The sequence below is a fragment of the Stegodyphus dumicola genome, chromosome 4 (genome assembly GCF_044657685.1).
Source record: "Stegodyphus dumicola isolate Sdum_Otavi_A_Nest chromosome 4, ASM4465768v1".
NCBI classification, from domain to species: domain Eukaryota; kingdom Metazoa; phylum Arthropoda; class Arachnida; order Araneae; family Eresidae; genus Stegodyphus; species Stegodyphus dumicola.
The window spans coordinates 162,457,598-162,472,387 of NC_140771.1; the positions used below are offsets into that span (position 1 = coordinate 162,457,598).

The following is a 14,790-nucleotide window of genomic DNA, read 5'->3' on the forward strand; positions in this document are numbered from 1 at the left end:
CTGCATCACTTGTTATAGAATGCAGCATATTATAGAATGATTTCTCGGCAGTAATAGCAATGCAAAATCTTTTGCCCAGTCACTGCTTAGGATAAAACAATTACTTCCCAAGCTTATGAAGAGTACCACAACTAACTCTGCATTCTTTTTTTGCCACTTCACCTTCTTGCTCACAACATGCTGCTCAGCCTCTGCTAGCTATTCTCCCTCATGTAAGATGTAACTGAGTATGTAAAATTGTGGAGCACGTTTAGCACCCCTATAGTTCTAGCAATTAAGAAAATAAGAAAATTATCATCAAACAGTAACTAGTGTTTAATTGCCAAGCTGGTTGTGTTTCTCCGAAAATTCCATCCGGTCATCCACTTCACTGCAGTTTCTAGCCAACTACGCAGCAGTTTTCTGGACCATAATTAAATAGTGAATTGTTGCATTTCCTAATCAAGCTCTTCTAATATTATGTTACCTACAACTAAATAAATCATTACACATACATATGTAAATAAAGTAAGCTAAACACTCATTTAACTCTGAAATTTTTTTCATTAAGTATTTTACTATGTAAGCTATTTTATTTTAATTAACCAAGTTTTTTTCTGATTTGAATCTGTTCTCCTTTTTACTAGCCTTCACCAGAATGCAAATGAGCTTGCAGAGTATTAAAGTCAATGGTTTTAAAGGTTTTAGAGACAGAACTTCTGGGAGTGGTGCTTGCAGCTTTATAAGTACATCCACTACAGAGATATAAAGAGTTTTAATTTTTTACATAAATTTTAGCCCTTTATTTGTAAGCTAATGTAATAAATGTCATGGACACTGATAAAAATATATGCTAGCATCCTCTTAGGTTTCAACGATAACTGATTAAGTGCTTTTATGCAAGTCCCTGCTGGTATATTAATTTTATAGTTATTCTGGTGTGTTTGTATCTACGAACAACTACAGTTCGCTCCCATATACTTTTTCAATAATGAATTCATTTTCATATACTATTTCAATAATGAATAATGATTCATCTTGAATTTCAACAATAGTTAGTTGTATTTTGATGGGCTTATAAAGTGCATTTTTGCGAAGAGTAGAAAAAATTAAGCTGGAATACAAATTTCAAATTTATACTAAAGAGCTTCTTCAAACAAAGAGTTTGATAAAATTCCTATAAAAATTGGATTATTGTTTTCAAAGATATGCATCTTTAAAATCTGCAACTTTTTTGGCTCTCATTTTCCACATTAACAGATAGGTAAGCTTCATATATTTGCCATATACCATTTGTCTTTTAGATCCCAACTTACTCAATAGTCATTGTTTGTGGTTTATTCTATATACTTATCTAAACAGTATAAAATTTTCAATTCATTTTGATATATTTTATTTTAGAATATCTGAAATATAATATATGTAGTTTTATGTTAGGACTTTACAAATTTTTAGAATTTGCTTTAATATTGTTTTAATTCAAAACATTACATCTGGCATTTTTTTACATTGTTGAAACTATTTCTGTGTTTCATTTTATTTTATTTATAATATCATATTAAATTATTTTAAAATATTGAAACATATCTAACTGAAATAAATTTTACTAGGACTGAATTTATTTCAAACAGTACTTATTAAATAATATTTTAATAAGCACAAGCAGATTTGAAATATCTGAAATTCCATACCAGTTTAATTCTTTGTTTATATAATTTATTTGTTTACACTTAGCTGCATGCTATCTTAACACTATCATTGATATTTATAGCTTAGTAATTTAATTCAAGTACATTGTTAATTAATATACATATTAATAATATATATAAAGCACTATAATATGTATATTATGTATATTGTTAATTAATATACATAATATACATATTATAGTGCTTTCATATGTAGAATACAGTATTTATTTTGTATTAATTTATTTTTAAGTAATAATTTAAGTGATTGTTTAATCTAGCGATACTTTACCTGATTTATCACATAATAATTTATTGCAGACTTCAAATATCACAGCTGCTATTTTCTGATGCTAATTACTGCAACAACTGTGTACTCAGTTGTACTGCATTGTACAGTTAATATCTATTGACTCTGACTGTAATTAGCATTGTTATACCCTAACCCTTTGCGGTCATATATCTACTCTCAGCCACCAAAATGTTTTACCATTTCAGTCATATGTCTGTTCCATACTGACAACAAAGAACCATACTGATACCACAGCAAAGAACCATACCGATCTTATATTACATTAAGATCAGTATTTATGCTGTGTGTTGAAGGTCATCGCAAAGAAATTTCCAGAGGATTCTACTACAAGTTTACTACATCCTTCCCCCCCCCAGTGTATTTGCTAAAGTATTAACGTCGATTTCAGCATTATGATCAGTGGAAAAATTGAAAAATTGTTGTGATGACATCTGGATGCTTCTACTGATACGTGTATAATGAGATTAGTGAAATGTGTTCCATCGAGTGTTCAAGCATATAATTAGTGAAAAGTATGCACAACCTCTGAAAGATTCTAATGGTGCTTACAGGTGTCATCAAATATTCAAGTATGGTGTTTCAAAGTTTTTTTTTTTTTCAAGGTGTATTTTTGGTGCTTCTAAAAAATTGGTATTCAGTGGTGATTATTTTGCAAGTTCTTCAGTGTTCAGTTTTCAGAAAAAAGTAACAATAATGGAGACAAAATCGCAAGCTAAGCCTACAGAAAAAATTAAAATTGCAACAGTAAATATGGATAAATTTCAGTGTGCAGTGTTTGATGTTCAAATTTCGGATATTCCAGTAGATAAATATTTTTCATTGTTTGATAAGAAGCGTGACACTAAAAATATTGGAGGCATGGACAAATCATTGGTGTTCTCCAAGTGTCTACAAGGCAATGCCTTGTCTTTTTATGTACGACAATGCATGGAGTTGGTTGGGAAAATCCTTAACCCACAAGCACACACGCTCATATGAATTACGCAAGCGCGAGCACTGGGTCCAAAAGACCCGGTTCGTGTTTTATGCAAAAAAAAATACAAATTTTAGGGAAAAGTGTTACATCTATGCCAATAATAAATTTTATGATTAAACTTAGTAAATAAGCACATTAAAATTTTTAATTTCTCCCAATGCCTTTATGAAATAAAATTTATTAAAGGAATAGACAATCGTATTATATATTTGCATAAGAAAGAATATGTATACCTTTACTCTGTATCAGCTATTTATTTTCTTTATTAGCACAATAGACACACAGAAAATTTCAGCAACAATAAATTGGCAGCACATTGAATAAAGTGTTGTCATGTGTTCCAAATACAAATATTTTTCACATTCGACACAGCGAGGTTTTGGTTTTCTCTGAGCAAACATTGCATCTTTTTTTTTTTTCTTATTGCCTCCGATAATTTTTTTCCGAATAAAGAAATTTATGTCATTCTGACTCTCATTTTCAGAATCTTATATCAATTTCTGAGACTCAGTATCATGTGAACTAAAAATTCATAATTCCTTCTATCCTCATTTTCTTCAATACATTCTTCGCCAGTTGATGTATCTAATAACTTTTGCAACATTCCTTCCTTGTAAGATAAATTACGTGACATGTTTCCCGTTTTCTATACTATCACAAATCAACTATATAGCAGAAATACGAACACGCGTGCTGTGTCTAAAAGACATGATCTGATCAAAATCAAGACTCTGAATGAAGCCCCAGCGAAACACTTCAGAAATATAAAGGTATCGACCTCAGACATGACTACATTGGACCTGAATAACTTACGTGAAATAGATGTGCATTGAGGAAGTTTTGTTTCATCACACAAGTCCATTGGACTCAGTGCGCGCTCGAAGGTTAACGATAAATTTCTTACATATTTTGCCAGTACAGAAACCGTTACTTTCAGTGACTTTGTAAATTGTACTTACTCTAAATTCAATGATATCGACAAGTATTTCCGACAAAAGCTAAAATTTGCTGCGACTTCAAATTAGATGACAAATTACAATTGAATCCTTGAATCAGGGTCTATCAGAGCAACGAAAAATGTTGCCAACTGTAAAAAATGTGAGTACATTACAGGAATGGATATCTTTGGAAAGAAGTGTTTCCTAGCATAAGTTCACTGGGAGAAATGTTTAACTCTCAAACAAAATGTTTAACTCTCAAACAAAATGTTCAACACTCAGACAAAGTGTACATCCAAATTTTTATCATTTTAGATATAGGTCTCTAAGACCATTTTTCAAACCCAGGTGTAATGTTCCTCAAAACCAGGCCCGAAGAAATTTCCAGCCACGACAAGTAGTTTATCTATATAGGTCATTTCCTTCTTTAACTTATTATAATGCAGAGTCTCAAAAAAGTGTACAAACATGAAAATATTTCAAAGTGAATGTTCAATTTAATAATCTAAATATCCTTGTTATTATCGATACAGGGTCACAGGGCAATATCATATCTGAAAATGCTTTAAATTCTATTAATGCATAAACTGAAATTAGTGAAAATAATCCTAACACAAAATTATTATCTCTATCTGGAGGTCTTCCTATGACCAAAGTAATTAAATTATCATGCAAAATTGGTAGGTTCACTAATACTAGATTATTTTATGTTGGGAATTCTAATTCGACATATTTTTTATTATCATCATCTTTCTAGATCAGTTAACGAATGAAACATTTTTTCCACATTAGACCTAGCATCTGGTTATTGGCATGTAAAATTAAATGAAAAAAATACTGAAAAATTAGCATTGGCTACAAATTTTGGTCTTTATGAATTCAATAGATTACCTTTTGGTTAGAAAAATTCCCCAGCTACTTTCCAAGGAGCTCTTAGACAAATTTTAAATAAATATCAGATTTCAGTTTGCCTTAAATTATTTTGATGATATTATAGTGTTTTCCCCAAATTTTGATGAACATTTTAAACATCTTAAGATAATATTTGACTTATGTGAAAAAGATAATATAAAATTAAAACAATCTGAGTATAACTTTGCTAAAGAAAAGATAAATTGTCTATGATATGAGGTACAAGCAGGAAAATATCAGTCCAGAAGTAAAAATATTGAAGTTATTAAAAAATTACAACCCCCTAAAAATGTTAAAGAATTACAAAGAGTTTTAGGAAGTATAAACATATACCATAAATTTATTCCAAATTATGTATTCAAAATTATGCAAAGATTAGAAATCCTTTAACAAATTTACTTAAAAAAGATATTCCTTACAAATGGATTACTGAATGTCAAACAGCTTTTTAAAAATTAAAAGATGCATTAATTTCAAGGCCCATCAATCAAAGATGCATTAGTTTTGTTTCGTCCAAAATACCCTTATCATGTATTTGTAGATGCATCTAAAGAAGCTGTTGGTGCAGTTTTTAAAACAAAACACCCAGATGGTAACCTACACTCCATTGCTTTTAATTCTAGAAAATTAAGGTCTTATGAACAAAATTATGCAATTACTGAATTAGAATGTTTAACCATTATTGATGCTATAGGTAAATTTTATTATTATTTACATGGCAATCATTTTACTGTACATATTGATCATGCTACTTTAGTTTGGCTTTAAGAACATTAAACACCCTACAGATAGGTTATTTAGATGGTCTTTGAAATAATCTATGATATAAAACTTTGATACAAAATATATGAAAGCTTCTGCTAATGTTGAAGCTGATATGCTAAATAGAAATCCTATTTGTCAAAATTTGAGTTTGCAAGTTAATTTATTATCATTAAAAGAAATTAAAGAGCATCAAAATTTAGATAATGTATGTAATACTTAGTATAAGAAAATTAGTGTTGTGTTAGCTATTAAAAAGCAAGGATTATATAAAATAAAAATTCCAATATCTCTTCATACTAAATTACTTGAAAAAGGTCATATTAATTATGGTCATATTGGTGTGTCCTCAATGCTAAATTTATTGCCTTCTCAATACTATTAATCAGGAATTGTCCAAGATGTCAGAAACTACTATAAACATTGTGAAGTATGTCAGTTAAATAAGAAGAGTAAACAAAAGAAATTTGGTTTAATGCAAAATTTACCATCCGTTAGTGAACCTTTTGAAATATTGCCTATTGATACTACTGGTGGTTTGAAATATTATAATTCTACTAAGAAATATATTCACATTATTATAGACCATGCTACTCACTATATATGGACTTTTGCTTCTAAATGTGTAACTACAGATACCTATATAAATTGTTTAAGACAAATTTTCTAACTGGAGTACTGAAGAAAATTTTAAGTGATAGAAATGTTGCTTCTTCAAAATTTAAGCACTTTTTAAGAAATCGTTACATAAAACAATTATTAGCTAACAGGCCTCAAACTAAAGTTGAATGAGTTAATCAGACAATTAATTATAACTAGATTAAAATGTAAATTAAATTCTTATCAGGGTAATATTGCATAGGCAAAATTGTTACCTCAGGTCACTGAAGAATATAATAATAAACCACATTCTGTAACAAAGTTCCCGCCATCTTATTTAATATGGAACATAAGAACTAACTCACAATTCACTAAACTCTCAGAAACTGAGTTTAGTGGTAAGGTATAAATGCTAAATAATCTTTTGCATAATTAAGAACAATACTGCTTTTCATAAATTCCATATTTTGTCAGTAATTTCGCTACTGAAATAATGTCACAAAAGCAAAAGTTTGATAACTTTTATTGACTAATGAAACAGATTCAGAAAAAGAATGAATTTTAAAACATATGTACACAGCTTCTACTTTTGAAACATTCTCTGTCTCTTTCTCTCTCTCTCTCTTTTTTTTTTTTTTTTTTTTTTTTAATCTATCCATTAAATTCAGAACAAGAAGTAATAAAGGTCATGATTTCAGAAATTATTCACAGTTTTATAAAGCCTGCATATTTCATCTTCAAAATTTTAACTTCTAGTATTCTATATTGTCACTGAACATAAGTTCAATTTATGTAAGGAAACCGACAAAAACAGATGCCATTTCTAGTGACTGCTGTTATGGGATTGTGTCAATATAAGGCTAGTAACAATTAAACAAACAAAATTAACTACTAAAGGATAAATTCAGTTTTTATAAAAAGATTTTATAAATTTCACAAAAAGAAAATTAAAAGAAGCCTACTGTGACCAAGATTTTCTTCACGTAATCCGCACTTATTTTTAGATATAAACAAGCAAAATTTTCAAAAATTCATATTGGCAATTTTTTCTCTCAAAAAGGTAACACAAGTTTTTTAACAAAAGAAAAATATAAAATATTTTGCCTGAAGAACTGATTCTTATATTTTGAAGTTATTTTACATATTCCATGCCTTAACTGCCAAATATATAATTCAGATTATTAAATAATTATAATATGATTTTGAAGTAAAACATACTAAATTACAATTCTGAATGACAGATTAAATATTAAACTACAGTTTTTGACAATATCATTTGATTTGGTAATTAATAAAATTTTAACATAAAAACCCTAACAAAGAAGAACAAATTTTATTCATGAAAATGCTTAAACGTAATATATAAATGAATGTTCAACTGCAATGAAAATAAAATTAATAGTCAATGCATATATAATTCTGTGGATAAAATCAACCCTTAGAAACATATAAAATTATTTACCTATTGAATAATTATTAAGTATCCGTAAAATGTTCTCAGATTTCTCATATATTTAAATACTTAAAATTGAATAAAAATGAATAAGAAAAATTACTTTGAAAAATCTCTTTGGGAAAAATGGAAAACATACAATTTAAATTTCTTTAACCACTTCAGTCATATGAAACTCCAATATATTTTACCTTTTGCATCCTACAAAGATAAACTTCTTGCACCTTAAACTGACATTAGAAATATTTCTCACACTTCACCAGCTGCTAAGAATTAGAAAATTCTCTATTCGTCTTCCTACTCGGAGGAAAAATTTCTTTTGTGTTTCTTAGTTTCTTATCTGAACATTGCTATGCAAAATTCAACCTTGAGGAGTGTGTGATATTGCGAATGCCGGATGACAATTTTCGAATTGATGAGTCTCTCTTGGAAGAAATGGTGACAGTTGTTAAGAATGTCATCATCCTTGTAACCTCTTTCAGGGTTCATAGCCACATTTTAGTTAAAAAAGTAAGCACCTATAAGCACTTTTCAAGCACATTTTAAGGAAAAAATACGCACCTGTCTAATTACATTATACACAACTGCATACCCTTAAAAGAAAAATTAGACTTGTAATTTAAAATATGAGCAATGCAATATTTATTAAGAGAATGAGCATTACCTCAACAATGGAAAACTATTAACTTTTTTTTTTTTTTTTAAATTTTAAATGACAGTTCAATTTACAGAATTAGTTTACAATGAGAGAAAAAAAACTATGCAGAACTAAACTATATTACAAGATTTAATGATGATATTTCAGTTGAAAATATAGAAAATAAATAATAGTAAGCCATATTAATTGTATTCATTTGGCACCTAATAATAAATACAATTTATTTTTCCACTCATATTAATATTTAAATAATTTAACTTAAATCAAAATTCTGAACATTTTCTAAATTTTCATTGCATAACAGTTTTCCCTTAACATATATCCCAAACAAAGTAATTTAAGTAAAAAAGAGGCACATTTCTGAAATCAGAAGACGGGAAATTGCTTCATGCAGTCATCCTTTAACAGTAAAAGCTTAACTAACCCGCATTCTCGGAAATTCTCGAATATTCCAGATAGTAACTGGAAAAAGAGGAGTGAGGGAGATTGTAGCCGTTCTTTAGATTTCTCGGCCAAATAAATGATTTTGACGTTCCGATATGTGCATCATATAAAAATAGATCAACGGAACTGAGAAATATTCTGCTTAGAAAGTGCAGTAAAACTCTTTTAAGTGTTCATAAACAAATCTCAGACTGAACATCAAAATTAATTATCAATGCAAAATACCGCAAATGTTATTGCGCAATACGTGCGGCATAATTCTTCCATGTGTGATATTACGCAATCGGAATCAACACCTGCCGGTATTCCGAGAATAAAGAACTAAATAAAGGGGGAAAAAAAAAAGAAAGAAAGAGACTTACTAATCTGGGGTGTTTCTGATTCTAATTTTCAACAGACTGTATTAAATTTCCGGAATAGAATCAATCTTCGCTTGGGTTAGGTAGACCGCAAAAACTTTTAGTCCTATTAAATCCAGATTGGACAGTGACAAAAAAAAAGTCCGCTGCTTCAATATTAGAGATTTTGCGGAGAAACTCCCAACCTCCGTACTGTATAATGTATTGGCAAAGAAAATGAAATTATTTTGACTATTCGATTACTTTCCTTTTATTTAAGCCATTCCGAATATTATTCCTTAGAAAGCTAATCTGTGTAAAAACACACCCATTTTTGGAAATTTATCTATACTTCAGCAGTTTCTACAACTATATTATTATAAATATTCATACATATGCTCATAATATAAGCATAACGATCATAATAAACACGAATATGAACTGACCACGCGGAACGAGAATGCAAATTATTAAAATCTTGATAAAAATTCAAACATGTGCAGTATTTGGGTGGGAGGAAAAGAATACCAAATGTACCGGAATTTTCTACCGTTTTCAATTCTTTGGCCAATAGAACGACGGGCACCTGTCTGTACTCTCGCGAATACCATACGTTACGTTAATGCAGAGGAAGGGGGGGGAAACAATTTCTGGGAGTATGATTCACCATCTGACGTTGCATATAAGGAAGAAAAGTTATTTATTTAGTTTCGGCTTTGCTATGGGGAAAAAATGCGCGTTCATTAAAAACAAAGGATTAAAAAAAAAAGCACTAAAAGCAAAAAATAAGCACTAAAAACAAAAAAATAAGGGCTTTAAAGAAAAAGTAAGCACCTATAAGGGCCTTTATATTTTATTTTCAAATATAAGGACTTACAAGCACTTGTAAGGATCGCTAGGAACCCTGCTCTTTTGCCATCAAAAGTTTGCTAACAGCATTTTCTTTTCTTTGTTATCTGTGATTCAACATTTTTTCTAGATTTACATTCAAAAGAGATGATATACATTCAAAAAAACTAAAAATCAGGGAATTTTAAGATTTACTGGAAGCTATGTTGAAAACATAGGAGTCTTTCAATAAAATCAGGAGAGTTGGCAGCTCTGTAAATCATTGAAAGTATATTTGATTGTCTATTAAAATAAATTTTGAATTTACATGATCAATTCATGCAAAGAATCTAGAACTTTTCAAATGCTGATTTCCAACTTAAATAAACCTTATACCTTGTTTGTTTACGTTATGTGCGATGAGAAAGTTTGAAATTTTTAAAAATAGCACTCATAGCAGTTTTTCATTCGATAAAAATGGCACTCCTAGCAGTTTTTGGTACAATAAAAATAGAATCATAGCAACAAAGATATAGAGAATTTTTCCTTTAATAAACCCAAATTTTTGCTGCTAGTACTTTTTATAAGCTGCTAATAATGTTATAATCCAATTACACATGCATGTAACATAACAGACAAATTACCATAAGAATTCAATTTAGGGAAGATCTGTTACTTGAGTTTTTCTAAACAGTGTATTTATTTATTAATTTATTATTTCTCATTTAAGAGCATAAATATTACTCTGACCATGACTTTGGTGCCACAAATGCACGTTTTTCTTCTTCACATAGAGTACTTTGATGCATCTTTACAATAGAAATTTATTGCTTCTCCAAAAAATTTCTTTACTATTTATCTCTTTTTCTCTCCACTGTATCTTTTCTTTACAATGACATTATTTTTGTTGCATATAAATATATATAACAAAATAACAGATTTATATTAAATAATTCTAAAGTATATATATACATATAGTAAAAATGTAAATAAAACTCATAATCCTTGGTTCCAAGGTATGCAGATTGCTGGGATTTTATGGCAACAGTAACAATATAAAATAATGAATTATTAAATAAAAATAAAAACTAATTAATTTATATATTTCTTTTATGACTATTCTCATTGGGAAATTTAACATATGAATTATTAAAAGAAAAATTTCTTACCTTGCATACAAAATTTCAAAATCTGAAGGATTCATAATATCATTAAGATTTGTATTCTGAGGCACAAAAAACTCTATGCAATATGTCGTAGCAGATGACGACTCATGGCTTTGTTTAATCGGTCTCACTTCAGACAGTTCTGAAAATAATAGCAACATTGGTAATAACCGAAAACATTTATGCATTCAAAACACTTTTTATAATGAATTAGGTAATTTTCAATTAATGGGAAACCATTCAGGCTGAATGTAAAAATTCACACTGATTCTAAACAGACATTACGTTAGGTTAATTGAGTAAGGCAGAGTAACTCAAGAGCTATCTGCCTATGAGGAGGGATGTCTTCATTAATGGCATTTCAGGGAAAACTGAATCATATCCGCATTACACCTAGGGAAAACCATGTAAACTCAAGCAACCAGTCTGTCTGCCAGGGTTTGAACCTGAATCAAACTATCAGCATTCAGGAACTTTACTGAAGAGCCAATGTGCCAATCTGACTAGAGAGAGAAATAGTAATTCTAATAATATATATAGTTTTATGAAAAGAACAGCTATTTTATTAAATTAAAAAAAATATATAAAATACAGTTACAAATAGAGAAATTCACAACTAGAGCATATGTAATCAGCAGTTTTACAGTGATTTATTTCCAATTGAAGTTAACAGAACTCTACCAATGAGAATTCTTGATGCCATAAATAAATATTTCAAATAGATATCAAAAAAGGAATGTGCAAATCTTTGAACCAGCATCTCATCTGTAAACTTTGCTTTTTATGGCATCCTCTTTTGTTGCGGTGCCATTTTGGTGCTCCAGCAGTAGTAAAATGTCATTTGATTTTATGATTTTTCACATCAGTTTTCTGATAGGAATGATATATTTATCTTGGAAAAATTTACTAGCAATCCAGTTGCTAGTAAAGGAATTAATCCATACTGCCAAACTAATCCATGCTGTGTTTTCCCCCCTTCCACCCCACACAAAACGAAAAATTACTGAATTAATATTTTACTGATTCTGCTTAGTCATAAGATGTCATTTAAAAACTACCAATGAGGCAAAGGTAATAAGTTACCACATTTGGCACATAATTACGACTGGTGCCCTCTTAACTGAAAGTACCTATACTTGTAACATTAAAAAAAAAAAAAAAAAAAAAAAAAAAAAAAAAAATCTTCATGTCTTTGAGGATTTTTTCATGGAGGTAAGTACAAAAGGAGAGGCCAACCCTGCACTATGAGTGAAGCACTGCTCCCAGGCTTTGGTCTCCAGATGGGGTGTGTTTTGTTTACATCCAGAGCTTTCTTCACAGGGATTTGATAGTATTTCCACATACAACAGTTCCATACAAATTGAAAAATGGGACAAGAAACATTCATTGTTGGATGGATAAAAGAAATTTGTACAGTTTAGCGACATTTACGTAAAAATCACATCTTGGCTATTTTTCGATAACAAGCAGAGCGATGTTGCAGTACCTTTAAAATTTTTACCTTTTTCGATACTCTCGATAGAAAATTCGAAATACATGTTCTGTCATCCACATATTATCATTTTATTTTTATATAACTGAAAAACAATCACTTTGGGTTAACTAAGAAATGAAACAAAAGAAACTTCTATCTCTCCTTTTAAAATTTTATTTAGCAAATGTTTGATTGATGACTAAATGCAATAAAAAATTATGAATGAAAAATCTTTGTTATTCAATGCATATAATTGAGTAGTGGTCTGCTATTTTTGAAAGAGTTTTAAGACATGAAAAAAGCATCATCAATGTTATTAATCGACATATCAATATACTTCGCATATTGCTACCTTCTGGATTATCTTGCAGTGTGAAAATTTTTAGTATTTGCGAATTTAGATCAATTAGTTGTTTTAACTGTTTTAAAAAATGAAGCAATATTATGCAGAGTAAAGCAATCAAGATTGTGATCTGATGACAGTTGCATTAATGTTTAAATGTTAAATGGATAGTTGCAAAAAGAGGCATTGAATGCTCTGACAAAATACATTTGCTAGAAAATTTGAATTTGATGAGAATGTATCCTAAAACATATTTTAAGTCAAAAATTTGAAACTTGATGGCTAGATGTAAATATAAAATTATGCATGTTAAAATATTTGTAATTAGGCACAAAGGTCAGGTTAAGTTTTTCTTAAAAGCCTTTACCCTATTTAAGAGATGGTAGGTAAGGGCTTTCTGCCTAAAAGACGAAATGCCATTGTGGAGGAATTTCAAAGGCAAACTGACTTTTAGTAGGTATTAAAAATAATGCATGCAATTTTCGTTCAAATTATATTTCTACATATTTCTTATGTAAAAAATTCTGGTATATGTTAAATCATTGTAAATTACTTTACTTGAAAAAGATAGTGAATGCACAGAAATTAGAGATTTGCTCATGCCGAAAATGAAAAATGTTAAATATATATGGGTATTTATGCATATGCTTGCAAAAAAGCATGCATCTGCCTTTGGCAAAATACATAAATATTTATTAATTTTTTTATAAATGTATTTGGAAATGAAGGATTTATTCATTTATAAAAATTCTGTGAAAGTTACTGTGTACTAGTTATTAACTATATCAAAATTTATAATGATTATAAATATTATCTAAATATATAATAAACTTAGATTTAATTATAAACATGATTTGAAATTCTGACTGACTGACTGATTCTGGTATTGCTCGAATACTGCAAATGCTGTGTCTCTGGCTCACTCAAAATAATGCCAATAGGCGCATCACGTATCACTGTCCGAACATATCATTCACTGGAAATAATCCAGTTTAGTTCATCGACATTTTTACCTGTGCTGCTAACCATATTTTGGACCTCTCTTTTGCATCAACTACGGGCTTGACTTACTTAAAATTCAAAAAAGAAAAAAAAAAAAAAAAAAAAAACCTTTCACCTCCTTGCATAACCTTCTTTCCCCCCTGCATTCAGTTCTTTAGGTCAATGATCTCCCCCCCCCCGACCACTGAACCAAGGCACTTAGCGATCTTGGCTGGCTACACACGCTTACCTTAATTCCTTTCCCGAAGCTTGGACAATGCTCCCACTTCTTGTTCTTTCAACCTCTTTGACTACTATTCATGCTTTCACATGCCAGTAATCACCACAACTATTACCTCTTTCACTACTCAATTGTCTCAATGGGGGGGGGGGTTCTCCTGCCCTCCTCTCAGGTAAGAGTTGTTGACTTTTCACATCTCATTGTGGAGACTTCTTTTTCATCTTTTGGATTCCTAAACCCATAACGGTTCTTTTTTGTAAATTTAGCTATTGTTCTTTCTGAATTATTTTGTATTTCTTAATGATGATGTGGAGGTATGTGCTTAATTAAGAAAGGTACTCCGTAAGCCAATGCCTTGGTCCGAACGTAGAAACCTCGAAGCAAGCAGGTCATGGGAGGAAGAAGGAGCCTAAAACATGAAAGGCGTGGAGAGAGTGCAATCATAGCAAGTCACAGTTCTTGCTTGAGAACATAAAAGTCCATAAAGTGGCAATCTGGTGAAGCTTTTGTACACAAGAAAATAAAACAAGTTAAAAACACAGCAATCACTTTACAAAGAAGCAGCAGGATAAGTCCATTTGAATCAGCTGTTCCATCATTTTCAACGCAAGTAAAACTTTTTCTAGCAGCGAGTCAATCTTTTTACATTTTTCCACAACTTGCAGACAAGTAGTTGAAACTTTTTATCTGACTTGA

General features: G+C 29.9%; 1 protein-coding gene across 1 annotated transcript in view; it reads right to left on the reverse strand.

Moving 5' to 3' along the window:
- Positions 1–14,790, reverse strand: part of LOC118197345 (NIF3-like protein 1) — an 80,588-nt gene that overhangs the window by 37,313 nt on the left and 28,485 nt on the right. The window contains exon 3 of the mRNA XM_085815718.1: positions 11,059–11,197. Coding sequence (XP_085671844.1) covers positions 11,059–11,197 — 139 coding nt within the window. The remainder of the gene's footprint in view (positions 1–11,058; positions 11,198–14,790) is intronic.